Raw genomic sequence first — 27,624 nt, forward strand, 5'->3', positions numbered from 1 at the left:
TGAAAAAAGTGACTAAAGCTCAAAATCCTTCTAATAGCTTTTATTTCCATCCACACAAATGCATTGGGAACACGACACATTCTATTCCAAATCAAAACATGAAGAAAAATAGATCAAATTTGTGTTGTTCCTCTAAAAAAATGGAAGAAAAGTGAATATTAGACGGTTCAAAAAAATCGCAGTGTTTGTATTCTTCTTTACAAAATCAAACATTCACTATATAAACTGAGAAATGTTTGAAGATTTTGCTTTCCTTTGAATGACTTCATGAATATTTGGTTGTAGTCGCACTGTTTCTGAGAACTGCTGTACATCTGTGTTGCATGGAGTCACCCAACTTCTGGCCCCTGTGATCAGGTATTCCAGCCCAGGATGATTGGACGACATTCCACAGTTCTTCTCTATTTCTTGGTTTTGCCTCAGAAACGGCATTTTTCATGTCACCCCACAAGTTTTCTATTGGATTAAGATCCGGGGATTGGGCTGGCCACTCCATAACGTCAATCTTGTTGGTCTGGAACCAAGATGTTGCACGTTTACTGGTGTGTTTGGGGTCGTTGTCTTGTTGGAACACCCATTTCAAGGGCATTTTCTCTTCAGCATAAGGCAGCATGACCTCTTCAAGTATTCTGATGGATTCAAACTGATCCATGATCCCTGGTATGCGATAAATAGGCCCAACACCGTAGTATGAGAAACATCCCCATATCATGATGCTTGCACCACCATGCTTCACTGTCTTCACAGTGTACTGTGGCTTGAATTCAGTGTTTGGGGGTCATCTGACAAACTGTCTCCGCCCACTAGACCCAAAAAGAACAATCTTACTTTCATCAGTCCACAAAATGTTGCGCCATTTCTCTTTAGGCCGGTCAATGTGCTCTTTGGCAGATTGTAACCTCTTCAGCACACGTCTTTTTTCCAACAGTGGGACTTTGCGGGGACTTCTTGCAGATAGCTTGGCTTCACATAGGAGTCTTCTAATTGTAACAGTCCTCACAGGGAACGTCACACCTTCTTTCATCTTCCTGGAGCTGATTGTTAGCTGAGTCCGCCCCATTTTGGCTATTCTTCTATCCATTCCAATGGTAGTTTTTCGCTTTCTTCCGCGTCTTTCAGGTTTTGGTTGCCATTTTAAAGCATTTGCCATCATTTTAGCTGAGCAGCCGATCATTTTCTGCACTTCTTTATATGTTTTCTCCTCTCCAATCAACTTTTTAATCAAGGTACTCTGTTCTTCTGAACAATGTCTGGAACGACCCATTTTCCTCAGAATTTCAGAGAGAAATGCACTGTAACCAGCATGTACAACATTTGCTGCCTTCCTTCCTTAAATAAGGGCAATAATTGCCACCTGTTTTTCAAAGAATGAATGACCTCACTAATAGAACTCCACACGGCTATTATTTTGAACATGCCCCTTTCAATGAGTGATTCAATGACACAGAATCAGCAGCATGCATGTCATGACTGTTGGGTCTGTTGGATTTCTATTACTCTACTACACCTGCTAGGAAATTATTTGCCATGTAGAGATATCATTTCCACCAAAAACAGTGAGTGATCCGGTTAGTGATGTCTGACTGCTAGTATTTTGAACACAACTGTATATGGTGTCACTGCGATCGTCAAGAGCTGGAGAATTTATTTTGGGTTATTCTTTGGTGGTAGGTTATGGTAGTAACAAGAAACACACAGCTAAATAAAAAAATTATTTTTTTGCTATTTTTGGCCAGTTTTTCTTTGATAATAAAACAAAATCAGGAGATATCCATTACCATTTACCACCAAATGAAAGCCCAATTGTCCTGAAAAAAACACGGTATAATTCACCTGGATGTACAAAGTAGTTGTGATGATATGTACGGATTTACTAACATATGTCAACGTTGCAAAATTGTGCTTAGGCATTAAAATTTGTTTTACCCTTAGGCGTGAAGGGGTTAAGCATGCCTCCATGTGAGGGGCTAAGTTTGAGTCCATAGACTGACCAGAGGCTCTCTTACCTTGAGAGGTCTTCTGCTAAATGTTCATGAAACCCGTGACTATGACCGGAGTGAGAGAGACGCATCCGCTGTAGAGAGACAAATAATGTGATGTTTTAATTCCGGTCTCCCACACAGGACCTGGTGATCTTATATCTCCAGTACCCACCCACCCACTGTATCCCCGTCCTCTCCCGTGGAAAGTGTCATTTGTTTTCTGCTGTATACCTAACACAGCTCTTTACTGTCGGGTAGGTCACAAGCCGAGCTGCATAGGACAGAATGGCGTCCTCCTTCCGATCAGTGCTGCATCAGTGCGAGGCCTGCTCTGTGTATCCGCCACTGTTTATACATGCAGCTCCCACACCGTCCTCTTCAATGGAAGCACACCGGGGAATTATTGCTGTGACTCATGCTATTATTTCATTGTATATTAATTGCAAGAAGCATCATTGGACTGGTGGATGTTACATCTGAATCAGTATTGCCAAGAAGTTCTAAAAACTTTCAAAGTATAGAAAGCAAAGGCAACAAGTTTACTGATGTGGTCCATATGATGACATGCTTGTTGTCCGCTTAACCCTCAAAGAACATTCTTCCATTGACCACCAATGTAAGGGGCATTCTTCCCACTGACCACCAATGTAAGGGGCATTCTTCCCACTGACCACCAATGTAAGGGGTATTCTTCCCACTGACCACCAATGTAAGGGGCATTCTTCCCACTGATCCGCAATGTAAGGGACATTCTTCCCACTGACCACCAATGTAAGGGGCATTCTTCCCCCTGACCACCAATGTAAGGGGCATTCTTCCCACTGATCACCAATGTAAGGAGCATTCTTCCCACTGACCACCAATGTAAGGGACATTCTTCCCACTGATCACCAATGTAAGGGACATTCTTCCCACTGACCACCAATGTAAGGAACATTCTTCCCACTGACCACCAATGTAAGGAGCATTCTTCCCACTGACTACCAATGTAAGGGGCATTCTTCCCACTGACCACCAATGTAAGGGGCATTCTTCCCACTGTCCACCAGTGTAAGGGGCATTCTTCCCACTGACCACCAATGTAAGGGACATTCTTCCCACTGATCACCAATGTAAGGGACGTTCTTCCCACTGACCACCAATGTAAGGAGCATTCTTCCCACTGACCACCAATGTAAGGGGCATTCTTCCCACTGATCACCAATGTAAGGGACATTCTTCCCACTGACCACCAATGTAAGGGACATTCTTCCCACTGACCACCAATGTAAGGAACATTCTTCCCACTGATCACCAATGTAAGGGACATTCTTCCTACTGACCACAAATGTAAGGGACATTCTTCCCATTGACCCCCAATGTAAAGAGCATTCTTCCCACTGATCACCAATGTAAAGAGCATTCTTCCCACTGACCACCAATGTAAGGGACATTCTTCCCACTGACCTCCAATGTAAGGGACATTCTTCCCACTGACCTCCAATGTAAGGAGCATTCTTCCCACTGACCACCAATGTAAGGAGCATTCTTCCCACTGACCACCAATGTAAGGGACATTCTTCCCACTGACCTCCAATGTAAGGGACATTCTTCTCACTGACCTCCAATGTAAGGGACATTCTTCCCACTGACCACCAATGTAAGGGACATTCTTCCCACTGACCACCAATGTAAGGGACATTCTTCCCACTGATCACCAATGTAAGGAGCATTCCTCCCACTGACCACCAATGTAAGGGACATTCTTCCCACTGACCTCCAATGTAAGGGACATTCTTCTCACTGACCTCCAATGTAAGGGACATTCTTCCCACTGACCTCCAATGTAAGGGACATTCTTCCCACTGACCACCAATGTAAGGGACATTCTTCCCACTGACCTCCAATGTAAGGGACATTCTTCTCACTGACCTCCAATGTAAGGGACATTCTTCCCACTGACCACCAATGTAAGGGACATTCTTCCCACTGACCACCAATGTAAGGAGCATTCTTCCCACTGACCCCCAATGTAAGGGACATTCTTCCCATTGACCTCCAATGTAAGGAGCAGTACTGGGGTCTTTGGTTCAAATCCCAGCCATGGCACCACCTGCCTGGAGTTTGCATGTTCTCCCTGTGCCTGCGTGGGTTTCCTCCGGGTACTCCGGTTTCCTTCCACACTCCAAAGACATGCTGGTAGGTGAATTGTGTCCTGTCTACATTGTCCCTAGTATGTGTATGTATGAATGTGAGTTAGGGACCTTAGATTGTACGCCCCTTGAGGGTCAGGGACTGATGTGAATGTACAATATATGTAAAGCGCTGCGTACGTTGACGGCGCTATATAAGTACCTGAAATAAATAAATAAATATTACACGCACACACAGGTTTTATGTACAAAAATACTTCTGTTCAAATACGGTTATGTTAGCCTGTCCTCCAGAGTTAAAATAAGGAATTGCATTTACTTGCTTTTTTTTCATTCGTATTTATTCCAGGTATTTATACAGTGTAATGCTGGCAATTTACGCACTATACTATTCCTTCACGTCAGTCCCTGCCCTCAAGGGGATGCAGATGATTTGCTTTTTGACAAACGCTTTCACGCTATCTTGTGAGTTGCTCCACTTTTACTGCAATAAATGGTGTTTTATATGCTGCACTTAGATGGCGCCACCTCTCTCTCTGTACTCTTTCCATACAGAGTTCTTTCTAGCTCTTGCCAAGCTGGCAGCCTCTAAGTCCAGCAGTCCATAACTACAGACTGATTTTGGGACCATATAGACTTTTCTTCTTTTTAATTATTTATACAGGATTGATGTGACGGGAGTGACTTTTGGGGGTGGGGGGACCCCTGTATCATCTCCCCCAATCCCCCTTATGTGTAAAGGCACCCTGTGCCTGTTAGGGGTACAGGGTGCTCTGTCCTGATACTGAGTAGAGGTGTATAGGTGGGGTGTGGGGGTTGTTCATTGTTTACTGCCATGTGGTTGTCCCATTGTTCTATTGTGTCTTGCTTGCTAGCAAACTATTATAGGATGTATGTGTGTATGTGTATTGGTTTGGTGGGGGGTGTCTGCTGTGTGTTTCTTGTTACTAGATTTGGTTTGCCACACCCTGCGTCCATATGCAGGGAGGGGGGATGTTTCCTTGAATGTTTATATCTTGTGTCTGTGGTAAAATAAAGCAGTTGACTTCCTGTCTTAAGAAGAGTTTGGTCCTGTTTTATTTCCTGCTTGGTCAGCGGTGTTGTCCGGTGATCTGTGTTCGGACAGGGAAGCAAGAGTCTAACGGAAATACCCTAGCACAGTCGGGGTCCGGTTCCGTTACAATTGATACTGTATTTTATTGCTGCAGCGTCCACTCCATATACAGAAGAAAAGTCCATATGGTCCCAAAATCAGTCTGTAGTTTTGGACTGCTGGACATAGAGGCTGCCAGCTTGGCAAGAGCTAGAAGGAAACCTGTATGGAAAGAGTAGAGACAGAGAGAGGTGGCGCCATCTAAGTGCAGCGTATAAAACACCATTTTTTGCAGTAAAAGTGGAGCAACTCACAAGATAGCAGCGTGAAAGCGCTTGTCAAAAAACAAATCATCAGCTAAAAATCTGGGTGTAGTCAGCCACGATACTGCACAGACTGTGTGCCACCTCCCCCTGCGCTACTCATGTGACTGGAAGTGACATCCACCCCATCCCTCTAGTGTACCCAAGTCCACAGTAAGCGCTGGGAGCCACCAGCATCACCGAGAGACATCCTAGCTACATCCAGTGTTGTGGCTGATTACACCCAGACCTTTAGCGGATGACTTGTTTTTTTGACAAGCGCTTTCACGCTGCTAGCTTGTGAGTTGCTCCACTTTTGCTCCAATAAATGGTGTTTTACATGCTGCACTTAGATGGTGCCACCTCTCTCTACTCTTTCCATATTAGTTATCATGTTCTAATGCAAGGGTGTCAAACTGGCGGCCCCCCAGCTGTTGCAAAACTACAAGTCCCATCATGCCTCTGCACCTCTTCCTTTGGGAGTCACGCTTGTAACTGTCAATCTTGCAATGCCTCATGGGACTTGTAGTTTGACAACAGCTGGAGGGCCGCCAGTTTGACACCCGTGATCTAGGGTCTGAGGTGGTACACCTGCTCTCACAACAAAGAGACTTTTCTGTTTATGGACTTACATAGTTACTAAGGAGTTTGTCCTCAAGTTGCAGTTCCCTTGGGCACCCCATACACCCCTCAACCGCATCCAAGTTCAATACTCCATATAAAACAACAACAAAAAAAGGCTTGAGGACTGTTTACTGTCTCCAGTGTGCAAGGTCTGAAGAAAATGCGTGTTGCCTGGCTGTGCAGGTCTACAGGGGGAGCCAAAACTCCTCAACTCCTAAGGGGGTAGTGCTACAGTCAGTAGCATGCAAAGGAAACAGAGTAGTGGTGCATGGGGTGTAAAAACTTGTAACACTTTATTTGCAAACAATAGTATCACTTACAGAGAAGTAGACTGTAAGAGGTTCACCGTGCAGACAGATGGTGAGGCTTGACAAAGGGAGTGGAGCCCTCGAAAAACGGTCTTTGGATTCCATGGGTAAGGCCTCATTCACATGGGCATACTTAAAGCGAATCTTCAGTGTCCCCTACCCCCACCCAAAAAAAAAAAAAAAATTAAAAGTCAGCAGCTACAAATATTGTAGCTGCTGACTTTTAATATACAGGCGTGCCTCGGTTTACGAATACGTTCTGCGGGACTTTTTGTATTGCTAAAAATTTGTAAACCAAAACGCGGTTTTCCCATAGGAATGCATTGAAAACCAATTAATCCGTTCCAATTAATAGTAAAAAAAAAAGTCCTATCTGTTAAAACTCTTCATAAAGTGCACTTTAAAGGCATAAATATTGTACAGGGACATGATTAAAAATGTCTTCGTAAATGCATTGAAAACCATTTAATACGTTCCGGAGGTCAGAAAAAAGTAAAAAAAAAGTTTTATCTGTTCAAAATTCCTTATAAAGTGCATTTTAAAGCCATAAATACTGTACAGGGACATGATTTAAAATCAATTTGTAAATGCACTGAAAACCAATTAATACGTTCTGGAAAGTCAAAAAAAGTCTTATGTGTTCAAAACTCTTTATAAAGTGCACTTTAACCCCTCGCCTACCGGGCACTTATACCCCCTTCTTTACCAGGCCAAGTTTCAGCTTTCAGCGCTGTCGCACTTTGATTGACAATTGCGCGGTCATGCAAGATTGTACCCATATAAACTTTTTATCATTTTTTTCTCACAAATAGAGCTTTCTTTTGTTGGTATTTAATCCCCGCTGAGCACTTTACTTTTTGCGCTATAAAGAAAAAAATTGCAAAAAATTTGAAAAAAAAAAGTTTCTTTGTTTCTATTATAAAAATTTTCAAACAGGTAATTTTTCTCCTTCACTGATGTGCGTTGATGAGGCAGCACTGATGGGCAATGATAGGCGGCACTGATGGGCACTGATAGGTGGCACTGATGGGCAATGATAGGCAGCACTGAAGGGCACTGATAGGCAGCACTGATAGGCAGCACTTATGAGGTGGCATTGATAGGCGGCACTGATAGGCAGCACTGAGGTGTCACAGATAGGCGACACTGATAGGCGGCACTGATAGGCGACACTGATGATGGGTACTGATAGACAGCACTGATAGGTGGCACTGACTGGCATCACTGCTGGGCACTGACTGGCGGCACTGCTGGGAACTGACTGGCACAACCGCTGGGCACTGACTGGTGGCACTGCTGGGCTGCACTGATGGGCACTGGTGGGTGGCACTGCTGGGCACAGGTGTGTGACACTGCTGGGTGGCACAGGTGGGTGCACTGCTGGGCACAGGTGGGCGGAGCAAGTGGGCGCACTGCTGGGCACAGGTGGGCAGAACTTGTGGGTGGCACTGCTGGGCACCGATCATCAGGGCACTGATCATCAGTGCCCTGATGATCGGTGCCGATCCCTGCTCTAACAACTGCCGGTTCTCGGTCTCGATCTGACAGCGTGAGGAAAGTGCAGCCGAGAACCGGCAATTGCATTTCCCGATGATCAGCGTGTCATTGGACACGGCTGATCACGTGGTAAAAGGCCGCTGTGATTGGCCTTTTACCACATCACGTGATCACCTGTGTCCGTAGGACACAGCGATCACGGAGATCGACGGGTGCGCGCCCCCGGGGGCACACAGGAGAGCACGTTCTGGGAGGACGTCATATGATGCCCACCCAGAACTGGCCAGCCGCAGTGTAGCCGTCATTCAGCTATCTGCGGTCGGCAAGTAGTTAAAGGCATAAATACTGTACAGGGACATGAAAACCAATTAATCCGTTCTGGAGCTCAGAGAAAAGTCAAAAAAAGTCTTATCTGCTGAAAACTCTTTATAAAGTGCACTTTAAAGGCATAAATACTGTACAGGGACATGATTAAAAAAAATTTGTAAATGCATTGAAAACCAATTAATCTGTTCCAGAGGTCAGAAAAAAGTAAAAAAAAGTCTTATGTGTTCAAAACTCTTTATAAAGTGCACTTTAAAGGCATAAATACTGTACAGGGACATGATTAAAAAAAATTTGTAAATGCATTGAAAGCCAATTAATCCGTTCCGGAGGTGAGAAAAAAGTAAAAAAAAAAAAAGTCTTTTATCTGTTCAAAACTATTTATAAAGTGCACTTTAAAGGCATAAATACTGTACAGGGACATGATTAAAAATTAATTTGTAAATGCACTGAAAACCAATTAATCCATTTCTATTGAAAAAAAAATTCGTAAACCGAGGGATTATTTTCAATGGATTTTCATTCGTAAACCGGAAATTACGTTAACCGAGGCGTTCACAAACCGAGGTACGCCTGTAAGGACAATTACTTTTCCAGGGGTCCTACGCTGTCCTCATCCCGAGCCGGTTCTTCAGCGGTCTTCAGGTCCCCAGTGTTGGCATGTTTACTAATGGAAGCCGTCTGTGAGTTCTTGCCGCTTCATAGCTGGCTTCCTGCTGCACGTTCTGAAGTTGGAATTTTGCCTCGAATATAACCAGCTATTCTACACAATGAATTCGGATCAAATCTTTTTGATTTGAATACTTTGAACCCATTGGAAAAATTCAAATCCGGGTTCAATCCACAGAGGTCTGGGAGTCGCTGTCTGTGAACATGGAAAGAGCGCAGAGATTGGGCCCTGAAATGGAGGCGTGGAGGCGTTGCCGGTAGCAACCAACCCAACTCTCATGACTGCGCAGGCTGAAGGCCTACACCTGAGGCATTGTGTTGTTGCCATTAGCAACCAGCCGGTCTGCCATTCCTGCAGTGTGAACAATGTGAGACTCACATAGTCGCCTCATTTAGTTCCGGCTCCCCGGGAGAACATTCTGTTATTGCTATTTTTTTTTCTTTTAAATCAGATAGAATTCTAATATATTTATATAATTTCTGGGTGTCTTTATCTACGTCAGCGTCTGCTCAACCAAGAATATGGCCGCTCTACACCCCCACGGCGGCGACACTCTCCTCCCACGCCGCTCCGGTCAGGCACGCTGGGTGACGTTACGTGTTGGTCTCCCGGAAGAGGATTGTCCCTTCCAGTGTGCCTTCCTGAGGTCACTTCCTGTGTTCTCAGCCGTCGGGTATCAGGGTCTATCGAGAGCGTCTCCGTGGTGGTCGGAGCTCCCGGAGGCTGCAGGATGTCTCGTGGCTCCATAGAGATCCCTCTGCGGGATACGGACGAGGTGAGCGCAGGAACCCTGAGAGCCATCCGCTGCCTGACCCCCTTCCTGTGCCCGGCCAGACCGGGGACCCCCCCTTCCCCCAGATCTCTGACCCTGCCCCCTCATCCCTCCATATCTATCCACGAAGTGACCTTTGATCCCCCCCATATCCCCCTACAGTGAGACCTGTCCCCCCCAGTATCTCCCTGTTGTGTGACCTCTGACCCCCCAGTACCTCTTAATCGTGACCTCTGCCCCCCCCAGTATCTTATTTGTGACCTCTGACCCCCCCCGTATCTCTTACTCATGACCTCTGCCTCCCCCCCCGGTTTCTCTTAATTGTAACCTATGACCCCCCCAGTATCTCTTAATCGTGACCTTTGACCCCCCAGTATCTCTTAGTCATGACCTCTGACCCCCCCAGTATCTCTTAATTGCGATCTCTGACCCTCTCCCTGTCATGTGACCTCTGCGCCGCCCCCCCCCCCCCCCCCCAGTATCTCCCCGTTGTGTGACTTCTGATCTCCCCCCAGTATCTCCCTGACATTTGACCTCTGACCCCCCAGTACCTCTCTGTCATGTGACCCTTGACCCCCCCATATCTCCCTCTTGTGTGACCTCGGCTCCCCCCCAGTATCTTTTAATCATGACCTCTGCCCCCCCCCCCACTATCTCTTAATCATGACCTCTGACCTCCCCAGTATCTCTTAATCGCGATCTCTGACCCTCTCCCTGTCATGTGACCTCTGCCCCCCCCCCAGTATCTCCCCGTTGTGTGACTTCTGATCTCCCCCCCCCAGTATCTCCCTGACATTTGACCTCTGACCCCCTCAGTACCTCTCTGTCATGTGACCTTTGACCCCCCCATATCTCCCTCCTATGTGACATCGGCTCCCCCCCAGTATCTCTTAATCATGACCTCTGCCCCCCTCCCAGTATCTCTTAATTGTGATCTCTGACCCCCCCCCCAGTATCTCTTAATCATGATCTATGATCCTCTTCCCAGCATCTCCCTCTCGTGTGACCTCTGACCCCCCCGTATCTCTTAATCGTGACCTCTGACCCCCCAGTATCTCCCTGTCGTGTGACCTCTGACACCCCCCTCCCAATATCTCCACATCGTGCCCCCCCCCGGATCTCCCTGTTGCGTAACCCCCCCGGATCTCCCTGTTGCGTAACCCCCCCCCCCCCCGGATCTCCCTGTTGCGTAACCCCCCCCCCCCCTGGATCTCCCTGTTGCGTAACCCCCCCCCCGGATCTCCCTGTTGTGTAACCCCCCCCGGATCTCCCTGTTGTGTAACCCCCCCCCCCCGGATCTCCCTGTTGTGTAACCCCCCCCCCCGGATCTCCCTGTTGTGTAACCCCCCCCCCGGATCTCCCTGTTGTGTAACCCCCCCCCCGGATCTCCCTGTTGTGTAACCCCCCCCCCCCCCCCGGATCTCCCTGTTGTGTAACCCCCCCCCGGATCTCCCTGTTGTGTAACCCCCCCCCCCGGATCTCCCTGTTGTGTAACCCCCCCCCGGATCTCCCTGTTGTGTAACCCCCCCCCCGGATCTCCCTGTTGTGTAACCCCCCCCCCCCGGATCTCCCTGTTGTGTGACCCCCCCCCCCCGGATCTCCCTGTTGTGTGACCCCCCCCCCGGATCTCCCTGTTGTGTGACCCCCCCCGGATCTCCCTGTTGTGTGACCCCCCCCCGGATCTCCCTGTTGTGTGACCCCCCCCCGGATCTCCCTGTTGTGTGACCCCCCCCCGGATCTCCCTGTTGTGTGACCCCCCCCCGGATCTCCCTGTTGTGTAACCCCCCCCCCTGATCTCCCTGTTGTGTAACCCCCCCCCTGATCTCCCTGTTGTGTAACCCCCCCCCCCGGATCTCCCTGTTGTGTAACCCCCCCCCCGGATCTCCCTGTTGTGTAACCCCCCCCCCCCGGATCTCCCTGTTGTGTAACCCCCCCCCCCGGATCTCCCTGTTGTGTAACCCCCCCCCGGATCTCCCTGTTGTGTAACCCCCCCCCCCGGATCTCCCTGTTGTGTAACCCCCCCCCCCCGGATCTCCCTGTTGTGTAACCCCCCCCCCCGGATCTCCCTGTTGTGTAACCCCCCCCGGATCTCCCTGTTGTGTAACCCCCCCCCCCCGGATCTCCCTGTTGTGTAACGCCCCCCCCCCCGGATCTCCCTGTTGTGTAACGCCCCCCCCCCCCCGGATCTCCCTGCCCTGTTGTGTAACGCCCCCCCCCCCCGGATCTCCCTGTTGTGGAACGCCCCCCCCCCCCGGATCTCCCTGTTGTGGAACGCCCCCCCCCCCCGGATCTCCCTGTTGTGGAACGCCCCCCCCCCGGATCTCCCTGTTGTGGAACGCCCCCCCCCCGGATCTCCCTGTTGTGGAACGCCCCCCCCCCCGGATCTCCCTGTTTTGTAAACCCCCCCCCCCCCCCGGATCTCCCTGTTGTGTAAACCCCCCCCCCCCGGATCTCCCTGTTGTGTAAACCCCCCCCCCGGATCTCCCTGTTGTGTAAACCCCCCCCCCGGATCTCCCTGTTGTGTAAAACCCCCCCCCCCCCGGATCTCCCTGTTGTGTAAACCCCCCCCCCCCGATCTCCCTGTTGTGTAAACCCCCCCCCCGATCTCCCTGTTGTGTGAACCCCCCCCCCCCCCCGATCTCCCTGTTGTGTGAACCCCCCCCCCCCCCCCCCGGACCTCCCTGTTGTGTGAACCCCCCCCCCCCCCCGGATCTCCCTGATGTGCGACACCCCCCCGGATCTCCCTGTTCCCTTTTGTGTGACCCCCCCACGGGTCTCCCTGTTGTGTGACAGCCCTTTCCCCCCCGGGTCTCCCTGTTGTGTGACAGCACTCCCCCCCCCCGGTCTCCCTGTTGTGTGACCCCTCGCCCCCCCAGTGGTTCTACATTGTGTGACCTCTCACCTCCCTGGTCTCTCCCTGTCATGTTTTTTCTGCCCCCCCCCCCAGTATCTTCCCGTTGTGGGACTTCTGATTCCCCCCCCAGTATCTCCCTGACATTTGACCCCCTCAGTAGCTCTCTGTCGTGTAACCTTTGCCCCCCCCCCCCCCCCCCCGTATCTCCCTGTAATGGGACCTCTGACCCGCTCCCCAGTATTTCCACATCGCGCGATCTCTGGCCTCCCAGTATTTCTCTGACTTGTGATCCCTAAACACCCCCCCCCCCCCATATCTCCCCATTGTGTGATTCCTGACCCCCGAAGTATCTCCCTGACATGTAACTTCGGACCCCCCCGTGCATCCAAGTCGCGTGACCTCTGACCCCCCCCCCCCCAGTATCTCCATATTGTATGACCTCTTATCCCCCCCCCCAATATCTTCCTGTTGTGTTACCTCTGACCCCCTCCCCAGTATTTCTGCATCATGTGACCTTTGACCCCTGCCTCAGAGTATGATCTCTGTACTAATTGCTTGACTTGTCACCCCCCCAATACTCTCCCACACACATCTCAATATCTGATCGCAAACCTCAAATATCTCCCCACTCTGTGCCCTCTGACCCCTCTGCCAGACCAGTAACTCCCTTTACCTAATCATGCCTGCCCTGTTACCCACATTATTCACCCCTGTCTGACCTGTAACCCCCCCCCCCCTGTGCTCAGTTGCTTCCTGAACTTGCCACCCAGTATCTACCCACTATGAGACACATGACCCACTAATTCCCATTCACTCCCTTAACTCTATGCCCTTTACCAACTTACTTACTAATGACCCCCCCCCAGAACCAATCCGCTCTTATCCCAAATACCTTCTCATTTCCAGTTCCCAGACCCCTGTTGTGTACATACTGTATGACCTCAGACCTCTGCCTTCCATCTCTGATCCCATATAGCCACTGCCTGACCAGTGACCCCTGAAATCCATCCACTAGGTGATCTGTAACTCCATTATCTACCCGGTGCCAGATCACTAACCCCCCCGACCCCAGTATGTACTCACTGCCTGACTTTGAGTCTATGACACTCCCTGTGTGACCTCAGACCCTCATAAACCCAAAACCCCAGGACTATTACTCTATGAAACAGACCTGATCCTTCCTGACCACAGGTGGTGGCAGTCAGCTGGACCTACAAGTGTCTCTATTTGTCTCTCTCATCCAGGTCATCGAGCTTGACTTTGATCAACTCCCGGAAGGCGATGAAGTTATCAGTATCCTGAAACAGGAGCACACTCAGCTGCACATATGGATTGCCTTGGCGGTCAGTATTTTCAGGCACTCTTCTGCACCAGAGAAGCTTACACTTTGATGTCCTCACTGCCGCCACACATTTATATAGCTTTAATATATACCACAGTGCTGTACAGGGATCGCTGAACCAGAGGAGCTTACACTCTAATGTTCCTAGGAAGGCCCTGGAGAAGAGGAATCTGTTGAATCTGCCATTGGCCTTAAGGGATTGCCCAGGCCCGGTTATAAGGGAGGGTCTGCGTTTGATGAATCTGGAGAGAATCCCTTTAAAGTGTCGGGATTTGGCCTGGCTCTCATTCCATGGCAGACTCTATGTGAAGGGCAACCTGAAGCATCGCTCTGCAGAGAACCGTGGTTGTCCAAGAGTGGAGTGCGGTGGGTTGGAGGAGACGATGGACCATTTCTTGCTTCAGTACTCCTTCAATATAGAAGTCTACAAGCAGGGATGGAGCTCTGGGTATCCCTTTCCTTTCCCGCTCCAGGCCCGGTTATGGGGGAGGGTCTGCGTTTGATGAATTTGGAGAGAATCCCTTTAAAGTTTTGGGATTTGGCCTGGCTCTCATTCCATGGCAGACTCTATGCGAAGGGCAACCTGAAGCATCGCTCTGCGGAGAACTGTGGTTGTCCAAGAGTGGAGTGCGGTGGGTTGGAGGAGACGATAGACCATTTCTTGCTTCAGTGCCCCTTCAATATAGAAGTCTACAAGCGGGGGTGGGGCTCTGGGTATCCCTTTCCTTTCCCGCTCCAGGCCCAGTTATGGGGGAGGGTCTGCGTTTGATGAATCTGGAGAGAATCCCTTTAAAGTTTTGGGATTTGGCCTGGCTCTCATTCCATGGCAGACTCTATGTGAAGGGCAACCTGAAGCATCGCTCTGCGGAGAACTGTGGTTGTCCAAGAGTGGAGTGCGGTGGGTTGGAGGAGACGATGGACCATTTCTTGCTTCAGTGCCCCTTCAATAGAAAAGTCTACAAGCAGGGGTGGAGCTCTGGGTATCCCTTTCCTTTCCCGTTTGAGTTACGCGGAGTGGTCTTACGGAGCCTTTCGGACTCACCAGGACTGATTTTGACACACTTTTCTAGTTAGCTTAGTAGTCCGTTACTACACGTGGAATGCACACTGTCAGGTTTCCATTCGCAAAAAAGTCCTTCCTGTCGAGGTGGTGGTGCACAATTTTCTGGGTGAGGTTGGGAAGATTCGGGGTCTTGAGAAGGACAGGTGGCGGCTGGGGGTCTGGACAAAGGTGTGGAGGAATGTCAGGTCCCCGTAGCTGCTGTCTGTCAGTCTCTGGTGGCGTAGCTTCTCTTTCTGTGCTTTCACGTCCCCTAGATTTTTGTAAGATCAGATTTTTGAAAAAGGCGGCATGCATGGGATAAATGTATCATTGTTTCTTAGCCCGAGGTAGTGTTTAGGTGACGGTCGGCTTTGTTGAGATACATTATAAAGATAATAATATTAAAATATGATTGGTTCTCTTTGTTTTTCCCAGTAAAAAAAAGCCATTTTCTATGCTGAAGTAAGCTATTTAGTGCTCCTCCCCTGAGTATTAATGATGGGGCACTATTCCTCCCGCTGACAGCAGCGATGGGGCGCTGTGCCGCCCGCTGACAGCAGCGATGGGGCGCTGTGCCGCCCGCTGACAGCAGCGATGGGGCGCTGTGCCGCCCGCTGACAGCAGCGATGGGGCGCTGTGCCGCCCGCTGACAGCAGCGATGGGGCGCTGTGCCGCCCGCTGACAGCAGCGATGGGGCGCTGTGCCGCCCGCTGACAGCAGCGATGGGGCGCTGTGCCGCCCGCTGACAGCAGCGATGGGGCGCTGTGCCGCCCGCTGACAGCAGCGATGGGGCGCTGTGCCGCCCGCTGACAGCAGCGATGGGGCGCTGTGCCGCCCGCTGACAGCAGCGATGGGGCACTGTGCCGCCCGCTGACAGCAGCGATGGGGCACTGTGCCGCCCGCTGACAGCAGCGATGGGGCACTGTGCCGCCCGCTGACAGCAGCGATGGGGCACTGTGCCGCCCGCTGACACCAGCGATGGGGCACTGTGCCTCCTCCTATCAAGCACAGACACTGTGTAACTGACTATCAACCCTGAGGCATTTATTCTGGCCATCGAAATGAATTAACAGCTCCTAGGGTAAACATGCCGCATTTAGAAGCATCAAGCATTTTTTTTCTGCCAAAACTCCTAGCTGCTCCTAGATGCACTGACAGTGGGATTTTTCTTCTTGTCTCTAAACTCCTTTGAAAGTTTAAATGTGAATGGACACACAGACTAACAGTTCAGAAGCAGCAACCCCCCCCCCCCCCCCAAAAAAAACCCCAAAACTAAACACCAGATGCCCCTAGAAACAGCTGCAAAAAGTGTCCAGTGCTCATGAGGCCTTAAAAAGCTGCATGTTTGCCAAATTTTTAATAAACAAAAATGTACAACCTAATGTCCCCACCCACCACGGCACAGCTATTATACCTTTATATAGCTCTGACATATACCGCAGTGCTGTACAGAGAACACTGAGCCAGTCACATCATTCCCTTTACCAGAAGAGCTTACACTCTAATGTCCCCCCACCACCGATGGACCGATTTTACCTGAATGATGTAATAATAGTTCTCTTTCCCTCCAGTTGGAATATTACAAGCAGGGAAAGACGGAGGACTTTGTGAAGCTGCTGGAAGCGGCTCGCATAGATGGCAACTTGGACTACAGGGACCACGAGAAAGACCAGATGACTTGCCTGGACACTTTGGCGGCCTACTATGTCCAACAGGCCCGCAAGGAGAAGAACAAAGATGGCAAGAAGGAGCTGATCACACAGGCCACCCTGCTGTATACAATGGCTGACAAGATCATCATGTATGACCAGGTGAGTGGCTTTGGTTCTCATTTCTTCACGGGAGTCAGAGGTGGTAGTGGTGGGGCTTAGTAGGTTCTACTGTCATGATAGAAGAAAGGGAGGTCAAAATCCCTGTGTGAGCTCCAATGTAGCACTTTCACAGGGCTAGGACTTGGCGTTCCTGCAGGTAATTAGATCGGCAAGGGAGCGCAGGGAAGGTAAGTATAATGGGGTGAGGGCAGGGGCTGACCGACAACTCATGGGGCCCCCGGGCAATAGGGGATCATGGGGCCCCTGTGTCCTTGGCCAAACTCAAAAAAGCCTATGAAAAAGGTACCAGGGGCATGTCATGGGGCCCCCTACTGACCCCGGGCCCTCTGGCAGTGCTCGAGTCTCCAAATGGTCAGTCCGCCCCTGGGTGAGGGGTACCCTGCCAAGAAGTCTGGTCTCTTTATCCTGAGTAGTCAAAGTGACGCGTTCAGTTGAACTCCCATGATTTCTATCTAAAAGGAGGTAGAATAAAACCAATTGGGATAACTATTAGAGTGCTGCTGTAGTCCATGTAGTGGGGGCGGGGGAAATCTACATGGAGAAAGAGCTTGTTCCATTGAGCACTGGGGTGGGGAGTTGCAGAGGTAACACCGGGCAGTCATATATGTTCTCTTCTTCACATTTTTATGAATCTGTTTTGTTTTTTCCAGAACCACTTGCTGGGAAGAGCCTGCTTCTGTCTCCTAGAGGGAGATAAGATGGACCAGGCCGATGCCCAGTTTCACTTTGTGCTTAACCAGTCCCCAAACAACATCCCGGCCTTGCTGGGTAGGTAATCAGGGGGCGGTTTCAGTTGTACATGGCGGTGTGTTCTGGAATTCTGGTTTTCATTTGAAAAAAAACATTTTGTCTTGCAGGAAAAGCTTGTATCTCGTTCAACAAGAAAGACTACCGAGGGGCCCTTGCCTACTATAAGAAAGCCCTGCGCACCAACCCTGGGTGTCCAGGTGAGCCGAGTATTCTATGTTACCTGCTGCTGGTAGCATCTCCTCCATTGTACACCTGAGGGGCACGTTACCATTTTATATAACAATGTGCTATGGATGAGGAATATTCATAGCAACACCAACCTCTCCGCACTGTGTGGCCTCTGAGCTCTCAATATCTCCCCACTGTGTGGCCCCTGAACCCCCAACCCCCCCCCCATATCTACCCACTGTGTCGCCTCTGATCCTCCAGTATCTAACTACTGCTTGACTCTCCATGCTGAGGTGATCCCCAGACAACTGCCCCCCATTATCTCCCCACTCTGTGTAAAGTCAGACCATCCCCCTCCTGGTCTCTCCCCACTATATGAAGTCGGACCACCCCCCTCCCGGTCTCTCCCCGCTGTGTGAATTCGGACACCAACCCCCCATCCCACCACCCCTTACTCTTCCCGCTGTGTGAAGTTAGACCCCCCCCAGTACTCCCCATTGTGTGAGGTGGGAACATCCATCAACCCCCCCACCTACGCCATCCCCCCCGACCCCCCCCCCCCCCCCCCATCTCCCTGCTGTGTGAAGCGGACCATCCACCTCACGGGCTCTCCCCGCTGTGTGAAGTCGGACACCAACACCCCCCGTGCTCTCCCCACTGTGTGGAGTCGGACACCCATACCCCCCCCCCCCAGTATCTCCCCACAGTGTGAAGTGGGAACGTCCATCAAATCCACCCCCCACCCGTCTCTCCCCGCTGTGTGGAGTTGGAAACCCCCCCCCCCCATCTCTCCCCTCTGTGTGAAGTCGGACCCCCCGAGTCTCTCCCCACTGTGTGAAGTCAGTCACCCCCCCCCCTCAATGTCTCCCCGCCCGCTGTGTGAAGTTGGATGGCCCCCCCCTTTCTCTCCCCGCTGTGTGAATTCGAACCCTCCCCAGTCCAACTGTGTGAAGTCAGATCCATATCCCCCCTCCCGAGTCTCAGTGCGCTGTGTGAAGCCCGGCCCTCCCCCCGGTCTCTCCCCACTGTGTGAAGTCAGAACTACTCCCTGGTCTCTCCACCCTGTGTGAAGTCGGAACCCCTCCCCGGTCTCTCCACCCTGTGTCAAGTTGGACCCCCCTGATCTCGCCCCATTGTGCGATCCCTTATTTAATTGCCTGATCCCTACCTGCTCTGTGACCCTGAAAATCTTCTCGCTGCCTGTGACCTATGACCCCAGTTCCTGCCCTCTGCCTGCTTTTATATACCATATACTCTGGGTGAACAATGTTGCTGGTGACACCCCCGTGGCCAATACTCCAAACAGGAATATTTGTACTCCTATGGGGGTTCCATTTGGGTATCTTATGATGATGTCATCCCACAGAACCCCGTGATGTCACCGTACGTTTGTGCCTTTTTCATGGTTTTCCTGTGAGGGGGGTGTTTTGAGTCCCCCCCCATCTCTTATTGTTTTTTAGTTTCTCAGATTTTAGACTGAAAATGAGTTGTACAGATTTCCCTACCTTGTGTAAAGTGTATTGTCTGATATGAATGGCGTGTTTTGTGTCCTGCAGCCGGAGTCCGCTTAGGCATGGGCCACTGTTTTGTAAAACTGAACAAGCTTGACAAGGCCCGTCTCGCCTTTGGGCGAGCTCTGGAGCTCAACCCCAAATGTGTCGGAGCCCTTGTGGGCCTAGCTGTCCTTGAGCTAAACAACAAGGAGGTAAGTGGGCATATTACCATGCTTGTTTTTTTTAACCAAGCAGTAGGAATGCAAACTCCTCTACTCCGTGTTTTATGTTTGTTTTTTCTTTCTCTGTGAGCCAAATTTGTAGTTTATTTACGATATATATTCCTGCAGGCCGATTCTATTAAAAATGGCGTTCAACTACTGTCCAAAGCGTACACCATCGACCCAAGTAACCCTATGGTGCTCAACCACCTCGCCAACCACTTCTTCTTCAAAAAGGTGAGACGCTTAGAGGTTATTCATCTTCATAAGTAAATCATGTCACTCAAATATCTTACCAGACTTAAAGGGTTGTGTTGTCTTTGTGTGGGTTTTCACCAACTGGTAGGTTTTAGAGAATGTTATTAAAGCGGTAGGAAAACCCATAGTTTTAACCACTTCCAGTCCGGACACTTTTCCCCCCTTCCAGTCTGGACACTTTCACCCCCTTCCAGTCCGGACACTTTCCCCCCCTTCCAGTCCGGACACTTTCCCCCCCTTCCAGTCCGGACACTTTCCCCCCCTTCCAGTCCGGACACTTTCCCCCCCTTCCAGTCCGGACACTTTCCCCCCCTTCCAGTCCGGACACTTTCCCCCCCTTCCAGTCCGGACACTTTCCCCCCCTTCCAGTCCGGACACTTTCCCCCCCTTCCAGTCCGGACACTTTCCCCCCCTTCCAGTCCGGACACTTTCCCCCCCTTTCCAGTCCGGACACTTTCCCCCCCTTCCAGTCCGGACACTTTCCCCCCCTTCCAGTCCGGACACTTTCCCCCCCTTCCGTCCGGACACTTTCCCCCCCTTCCAGTCCGGACACTTTCCCCCCCTTCCAGTCCGGACACTTTCCCCCCCTTCCAGTCCGGACACTTTCCCCCCCTTCCAGTCCGGACACTTTCACCCCCTTCCAGTCCGGACACTTTCACCCCCTTCCAGTCCGGACACTTTCCCCCCCTTCCAGTCCGGACACTTTCCCCCCCTTCCAGTCCGGACACTTTCCCCCCCTTCCAGTCCGGACACTTTCCCCCCCTTCCAGTCCGGACACTTTCACCCCCTTCCAGTCCGGACACTTTCACCCCCTTCCAGTCCGGACACTTTCACCCCCTTCCAGTCCGGACACTTTCACCCCCTTCCAGTCCGGACACTTTCACCCCCTTCCAGTCCGGACACTTTCACCCCCTTCCAGTCCGGACACTTTCACCCCCTTCCAGTCCGGACACTTTCACCCCCTTCCAGTCCGGACACTTTCACCCCCTTCCAGTCCGGACACTTTCACCCCCTTCCAGTCCGGACACTTTCACCCCCTTCCAGTCCGGACACTTTCAACCCCCTTCCAGTCCGGACACTTTCACCCCCTTCCAGTCCGGACACTTTCACCCCCTTCCAGTCCGGACACTTTCACCCCCTTCCAGTCCGGACACTTTCACCCCCTTCCAGTCCGGACACTTTCACCCCCTTCCAGTCCAGGCCAATTTTCAGTCTTCAGCGCTATCACACTTTGAATGACAATTGCACGGTCATGCAACACTGTACCCATATGATTTTTTTTTTTATAGCATTAACCACTTCAGGTCTGGACACTTTCACCCCCCACCCCCCCTCCGGTGGAGGCCAATTTTCAGCTTTCAGTGCTGTCACACTTTGAATGACAATTGCGCGGTCATGCAACACTGTACCCATATTAATTTTTTAGTATTTTTCTGAGACAGATAAAACTTTGTTTTGGTGGTATTTATTCACCGCTGGGATTTTTATTTTTATGCTATATAAATGAAAAAGTCCAAACATTTTGAAAAAAAAGTGTTTTTTTTATACAATTTTGCAAATAAATCTTTCTTCATAAATCTTGGCCAAAATGTATTCAGTTATCTTTATAGAAAAAAAATAACCCAAATTAGTTTATAACCAAAAATTATAATTTTTAAAAACATTTTTTTACTCTATTTTATTTTTTTATATTATTTGGGTTTTTCTTTTGTTTTTGTTTTTTTTTTTGCTTGCTGTCACCCTAGCAGTACAGTGTCACCATAGTGACACTACTACTTGTGAGGGGTGATGATTTTTTTTTTTTTACACAGATTACTTTTACATCCATAAAGGCTGTAAAAGCAATCATTTCTCCTTCTCTCTGGCTGCATTCTTGCAGCCATTGAGAAATACTGTGAGAGCTGTGATTGGTCAAAGCTTGTCACATGGTACAAGGCTGTTGTGAATAGCCCTGTACTATGTGACCTCTGTGATCATTCACAGATTTCACACGTAGTAAGCAATGATGTCAGAAGTGACATCTTGCTTACTACTATTCATGTGATCGCTGATTGGTCAATCAGCGATCACATGATCGGGACCTCACACAGAGGTCCCGTACAGCGATTGGTGTTCTGCTATGTCCTCAGGACAGGCAGTGAATGCAGAGGCCTTTGATAAACGGCCACCCACTTCTGCACTGCTCCCGTCCGGCCGTTTATGTACATGGGCCAGATGGTAAGTGGTTAATGTTCTGGATCCCCAGGTGGGTTATGTATTCCATAATGTAACAACAGTCTAAAAGGAGCACCAAGGTCCTGCCACATAAAACATACAGGAAAATCCAGAAGTCAGGCATGGTGTTGAGAATAAATTGTCACGTTTTAATGGGGATTAAAACCGTATCAGCCAGTGCAATGCCACATACCATAAACCGAGTCCATTCACAAGGGGATCCACGTAGACATCCTATTACCCCAAGCCATGATGACACCAATTTCGATGTGGAGATCCTTGAGACAAGGAAACTATGTCAGCAGCCGCCGGAACGCTGAGCCGCCACAGCCGGAAGTGACGTCAGCCGGAACCGGATGTGATGCAGAGAGATGGCGGAAGTGCTCCAAGTGGGTGCTGCTGTGTGGGCACCAATGTCAGAGTGTGCTGGCCTGGTGTGGAGCGCTGTAGGAGTGCGTGGAAATGAAAGCTGGAACTGGGGCAAAAAAGCCTCAACAATGGATGATGGCCACTTGATCCAAAGAACAGAGGTATACCGCTCAGGCAAATAATCTAGATCAATCCACAACTGTGCAGGCTCTGGTTCGTCACCACACACACTGCAACAGGAAGAACGGTCAGCCGCACAACAGAGGATAGATGAATATAGTGTGTATTTATTGATCCATAGGACACACAAAACACCAGGACATGAATATTGTGTGTCCTATGGTGTGACTACATGTTTCGGGGGGCGGGCCCCTTCGTCAGGTCTCAAGTGCCTATCACCAGGAAGAACGGTCAGCCGCACAACAGAGGATAGATGAATATAGTGTGTATTTATTGATCCATAGGACACACAAAACACCAGGACATGAATACAGGACCTGTATTCATGTCCTGGTGTTTTGTGTGTCCTGTGGATCAATAAATATACACTATATTCATCTATTCTCTGTTGTGCGGCTGACCGTTCTTCCTGGTGATAGGCACTTGAGACCTGACGAAGGGGCCCGCCCCCCGAAACATGTAGTCACACCATAGGACACACAATATTCATGTCCTGGTGTTTTGTGTGTCCTATGGATCAATAAATATACACTATATTCATCAATCCTCCGGGTGTGCAGCTGACCCTTCTTCCTGTTGATAGGCACTTGAGACATGACGAAGGGGCCCCCCCCTGAAACATGTAGTCACCACACCATAGGACACACAAAACACCAGGACATGAATACAGGTCCTGTATTCATGTCCTGGTGTTTTGTGTGTCCTATGGATCAATAAATATACACTATATCCATCAATCCTCCGGGTATTCGGCTGACCCTTCTTCCTGTTGATAGGCACTTGAGACCTGACGAAGGGGCCCGCCCCACGAAACATGTAGTCACCACACCAACCCGGCTTCTTTCATATCGCCGATTGTTCTGTCTCCAATCTAAGCATTGAAAGTGTGATTTCTGTAACTTACAGTTGTGATGCGATAGCGATAACTCCAATCTTAGTTGAATATCACAGGCAGTGACTCCATACAGAAGACATCTTGAAGATCTTGTGAAGTTTATTCCATAAACTGAGAGAATCTTACAACAATGAACATCTGATAGGTCAAAAGATCATAATGTGACCTGCTTCATGACATGAGGCTAGAAGCTGCAATGCATTTCAGGGAAAAAGGGGTGGGGCTATCTATACAGCACTAACTAAACCAGAGGAAAGGGAGGAGCAGAGACATATTATACAAACACTTAAAGGCATATGACAGTCAATATGACAGTCCTGTGAAACATGGCACACTATATTCATCAATCCTCCGGTATGCGGCTGACCCTTCTTCCTGTTGATAGGCACTTGAAACCTGATGAAGGGACCCGCCCCCCGAAACATGTAGTCACCACACCGACCCGGCTTCTTTCATATCACCCATTGTTAAGACTTTTTTGCCCCAGGTCCACTCAATCCACACCAGGCCAGCACACACTGACAATGGACACACAGAGCCGGTATGGAAGTGAGCACACCCCTATAGCAACCTATAGGTGGAGGGGTGTAACCAGGAAAGATGGCAGGGGACCTGGAGCAGGATCAGGCCTGCTCTGTGTAAAACCGTTGCACAGAGCAGGTAAGAATAACATGTTTTAATTTAAAAAAAAAAAAGCAATACAATCACTTTAAAAAAGTAAACCAGCGGAAGTGAAGCATATTTGTATTTGGATACTGCAGGGAGGAACAGCTCCAGGTAGGTATACACCTGTGGCTGGTGGATGATCTGGAAGACCGCGTGGAGGGGTAAAATCTTTATGGCGTACTCCATGGACATAGACTGAGCAGACTTCACCAGGACAGGCAAGAGGGGAGAGAAGTGTCTTGCTTGGTCTGTCACTCATTGCTTATATTCTGCCTGAGATTCCCCAGGTAGTTTCAGGTTCCTCCCCGGCGCCCATGATTTTGCCTTTAGACTCCCTTGTCCCCCTCCTTCCCATTTAGCTTTGCATGATTTATTTACAAGCAGTTGTTTGCATTTCCACAATACTAATTGGTTTCCTCTTGCAGGATTACAGCAAAGTGCAGCACTTGGCCCTCCATGCCTTCCACAACACAGAAGTTGAAGCAATGCAAGCCGAGAGCTGCTATCAGCTGGCCAGGTCCTTCCATGTACAGGTAAGATGGTGTGCTTTGAGGAAACGGGAAGCTGAATCTTTGTTGAAATTGTGGTTAAACATGTGCGCACTGGAATATTTATTATTGGGAGTCAAAAGACCCCAAAGTTCTGCTGTGCTCCAGTGAAATCTAGAAAATAAAGGCAGAACCCCCTTTTTGCGATATTCAGTAAGGAGCAAAGAAGATCTTTGGACCATCTGTGACCCTATGAAGCAACTGCATAGAGGAGTTTTGTGTAAATGCTTAATTGTGGCCAGAGGGCCAGATGCGGCCCTTTGCTGGCCTTTATCCTGCCCTTGGGGCACTATTCCTCCAGTGATTAGGCACTGCTCCTCCCACCAATACCAGTGGTTGGGCACTGCCCCTCCCACCAATACGAGTGATTGGGCGCTGCACCTCCCACCAATACCAGTGATTGGGCACTGCTCCTCCCACCAATACCAGTGATTGGGCACTGCTCCTCCCACCAATACCAGTGAATGGGCACTGCTCCTCCCACCAATGCCAGTGATGGGGCACTGCTCCTCCCACCAATGCCAGTGATGGGGCGCTGCTCCTCCCACCAATACCAGTGACGGGGCGCTGCTCCTCCCACCAATACCAGTGACGGGGCGCTGCTCCTCCCACCAATACCAGTGACTGGGCACTGCTCCTCCCACCAATACCAGTGACTGGGCACTGCTCCTCCCACCAATACCAGTGACTGGGCACTGCTCCTCCCACCAATACCAGTGACTGGGCACTGCTCCTCCCACCAATACCAGTGACTGGGCACTGCTCCTCCCACCAATACCAGTGACTGGGCACTGCTCCTCCCACCAATACCAGTGACTGGGCACTGCTCCTCCCACCAATACCAGTGACTGGGCACTGCTCCTCCCACCAATACCAGTGACTGGGCACTGCTCCTCCCACCAATACCAGTGACGGGGCACTGCTCCTCCCACCAATACCAGTGACGGGGCACTGCTCCTCCCACCAATTCCAGTGATGGGGCACTGCTCCTCCCACCAATACCAGTGATGGGGCACTGCTCCTCCCACCAATACCAGTGATGGGGCACTGCTCCTCCCACCAATACCAGTGATTGGGCACTGCTCCTCCCACCAATACCAGTGATTGGGCACTGCTCCTCCCACCAATACCAGTGATTGGGCACTGCTCCTCCCAGCAATACCAGTGATTGGGCACTGCTCCTCCCACCAATACCAGTGATTGGGCACTGCTCCTCCCCCAATACCAGTGATTGGGCACTGCTCCTCCCACCAATACCAGTGATTGGGCACTGCTCCTCCCACCAATACCAGTGATTGGGCGCTGCTCCTCCCACCAATACCAGTGGTTGGGCGCTGCTCCTCCCACCAATACCAGTGATTGGGCGCTGCTCCTCCCACCAATACCAGTGATTGGGCGCTGCTCCTCCCACCAATACCAGTGATTGGGCGCTGCTCCTCCCACCAATGCCAGTGATGGGGCGCTGCTCCTCCCACCAATGCCAGTGATGGGGCGCTGCTCCTCCCACCAATGCCAGTGACGGGGCGCTGCTCCTCCCACCAATGCCAGTGACGGGGCGCTGCTCCTCCCACCAATGCCAGTGACGGGGCGCTGCTCCTCCCACCAATGCCAGTGACGGGGCGCTGCTCCTCCCACCAATGCCAGTGACGGGGCGCTGCTCCTCCCACCAATGCCAGTGACGGGGCGCTGCTCCTCCCACCAATACCAGTGACGGGGCGCTGCTCCTCCCACCAATACCAGTGACTGGGCGCTGCTCCTCCCACCAATACCAGTGACTGGGCGCTGCTCCTCCCACCAATACCAGTGACTGGGCGCTGCTCCTCCCACCAATACCAGTGACTGGGCGCTGCTCCTCCCACCAATACCAGTGACTGGGCGCTGCTCCTCCCACCAATACCAGTGACTGGGCGCTGCTCCTCCCACCAATACCAGTGACTGGGCGCTGCTCCTCCCACCAATACCAGTGACTGGGCGCTGCTCCTCCCACCAATACCAGTGACTGGGCGCTGCTCCTCCCACCAATACCAGTGACTGGGCGCTGCTCCTCCCACCAATACCAGTGACTGGGCGCTGCTCCTCCCACCAATACCAGTGACTGGGCGCTGCTCCTCCCACCAATACCAGTGACTGGGCGCTGCTCCTCCCACCAATACCAGTGACTGGGCGCTGCTCCTCCCACCAATACCAGTGACGGGGCGCTGCTCCTCCCACCAATACCAGTGACTGGGCGCTGCTCCTCCCACCAATACCAGTGACGGGGCGCTGCTCCTCCCACCAATACCAGTGACGGGGCGCTGCTCCTCCCACCAATACCAGTGATTGGGCGCTGCTCCTCCCACCAATACCAGTGATTGGGCGCTGCTCCTCCCACCAATACCAGTGATTGGGCGCTGCTCCTCCCACCAATACCAGTGATTGGGCGCTGCTCCTCCCCCAATACCAGTGGTTGGGCGCTGCTCCTCCCACCAATACCAGTGGTTGGGCGCTGCTCCTCCCACCAATACCAGTGGTTGGGCACTGCCCCTCCCACCAATACCAGTGATTGGGCACTGCCCCTCCCACCAATACCAGTGATTGGGCACTGCCCCTCCCACCAATACCAGTGGTTGGGCACTGCTCCTCCCACCAATACCAGTGGTTGGGCACTGCTCCTCCCACCAATACCAGTGACGGGGCACTGCTCCTCCCACCAATACCAGTGACGGGGCACTGCTCCACCCACCAATACCAGTGACTGGGCACTGCTCCTCCCACCATTACCAGTGACTGGGCACTGCTCCTCCCACCAATACCAGTGACTGGGCACTGCTCCTCCCACCAATACCAGTGACTGGGCACTGCTCCTCCCACCAATACCAGTGACTGGGCACTGCTCCTCCCACCAATACCAGTGACTGGGCACTGCTCCTCCCACCAATACCAGTGACTGGGCACTGCTCCTCCCACCAATACCAGTGACTGGGCACTGCTCCTCCCACCAATACCAGTGACTGGGCACTGCTCCTCCCAGCAATACCAGTGATTGGGCACTGCTCCTCCCAGCAATACCAGTGATTGGGCACTGCTCCTCCCAGCAATACCAGTGATT

The 27,624-nt window shown here is 50.9% G+C and overlaps 1 protein-coding gene across 1 annotated transcript in view; it reads left to right on the plus strand.

Moving 5' to 3' along the window:
* Positions 1–9,569: 9,569 nt before the first annotated feature.
* Positions 9,570–27,624, plus strand: part of CTR9 (CTR9 component of Paf1/RNA polymerase II complex) — a gene marked incomplete at its 3' end in the record, with an annotated part of 31,938 nt that continues 13,883 nt past the window's right edge. Inside the window, 8 exon segments of the mRNA XM_089654616.1 lie at positions 9,570–9,707; positions 13,803–13,901; positions 16,514–16,753; positions 17,425–17,542; positions 17,632–17,721; positions 19,249–19,397; positions 19,536–19,643; positions 24,414–24,521. Of these exon segments, the coding sequence (XP_089510742.1) occupies positions 9,663–9,707; positions 13,803–13,901; positions 16,514–16,753; positions 17,425–17,542; positions 17,632–17,721; positions 19,249–19,397; positions 19,536–19,643; positions 24,414–24,521 (957 nt within the window).

The sequence above is a fragment of the Staurois parvus genome, unplaced genomic scaffold (genome assembly GCF_062004578.1).
Source record: "Staurois parvus isolate SC_StPar_1 unplaced genomic scaffold, SC_StPar_1.0 ptg000781l, whole genome shotgun sequence".
Classification (NCBI taxonomy): Eukaryota; Metazoa; Chordata; class Amphibia; order Anura; family Ranidae; genus Staurois; species Staurois parvus.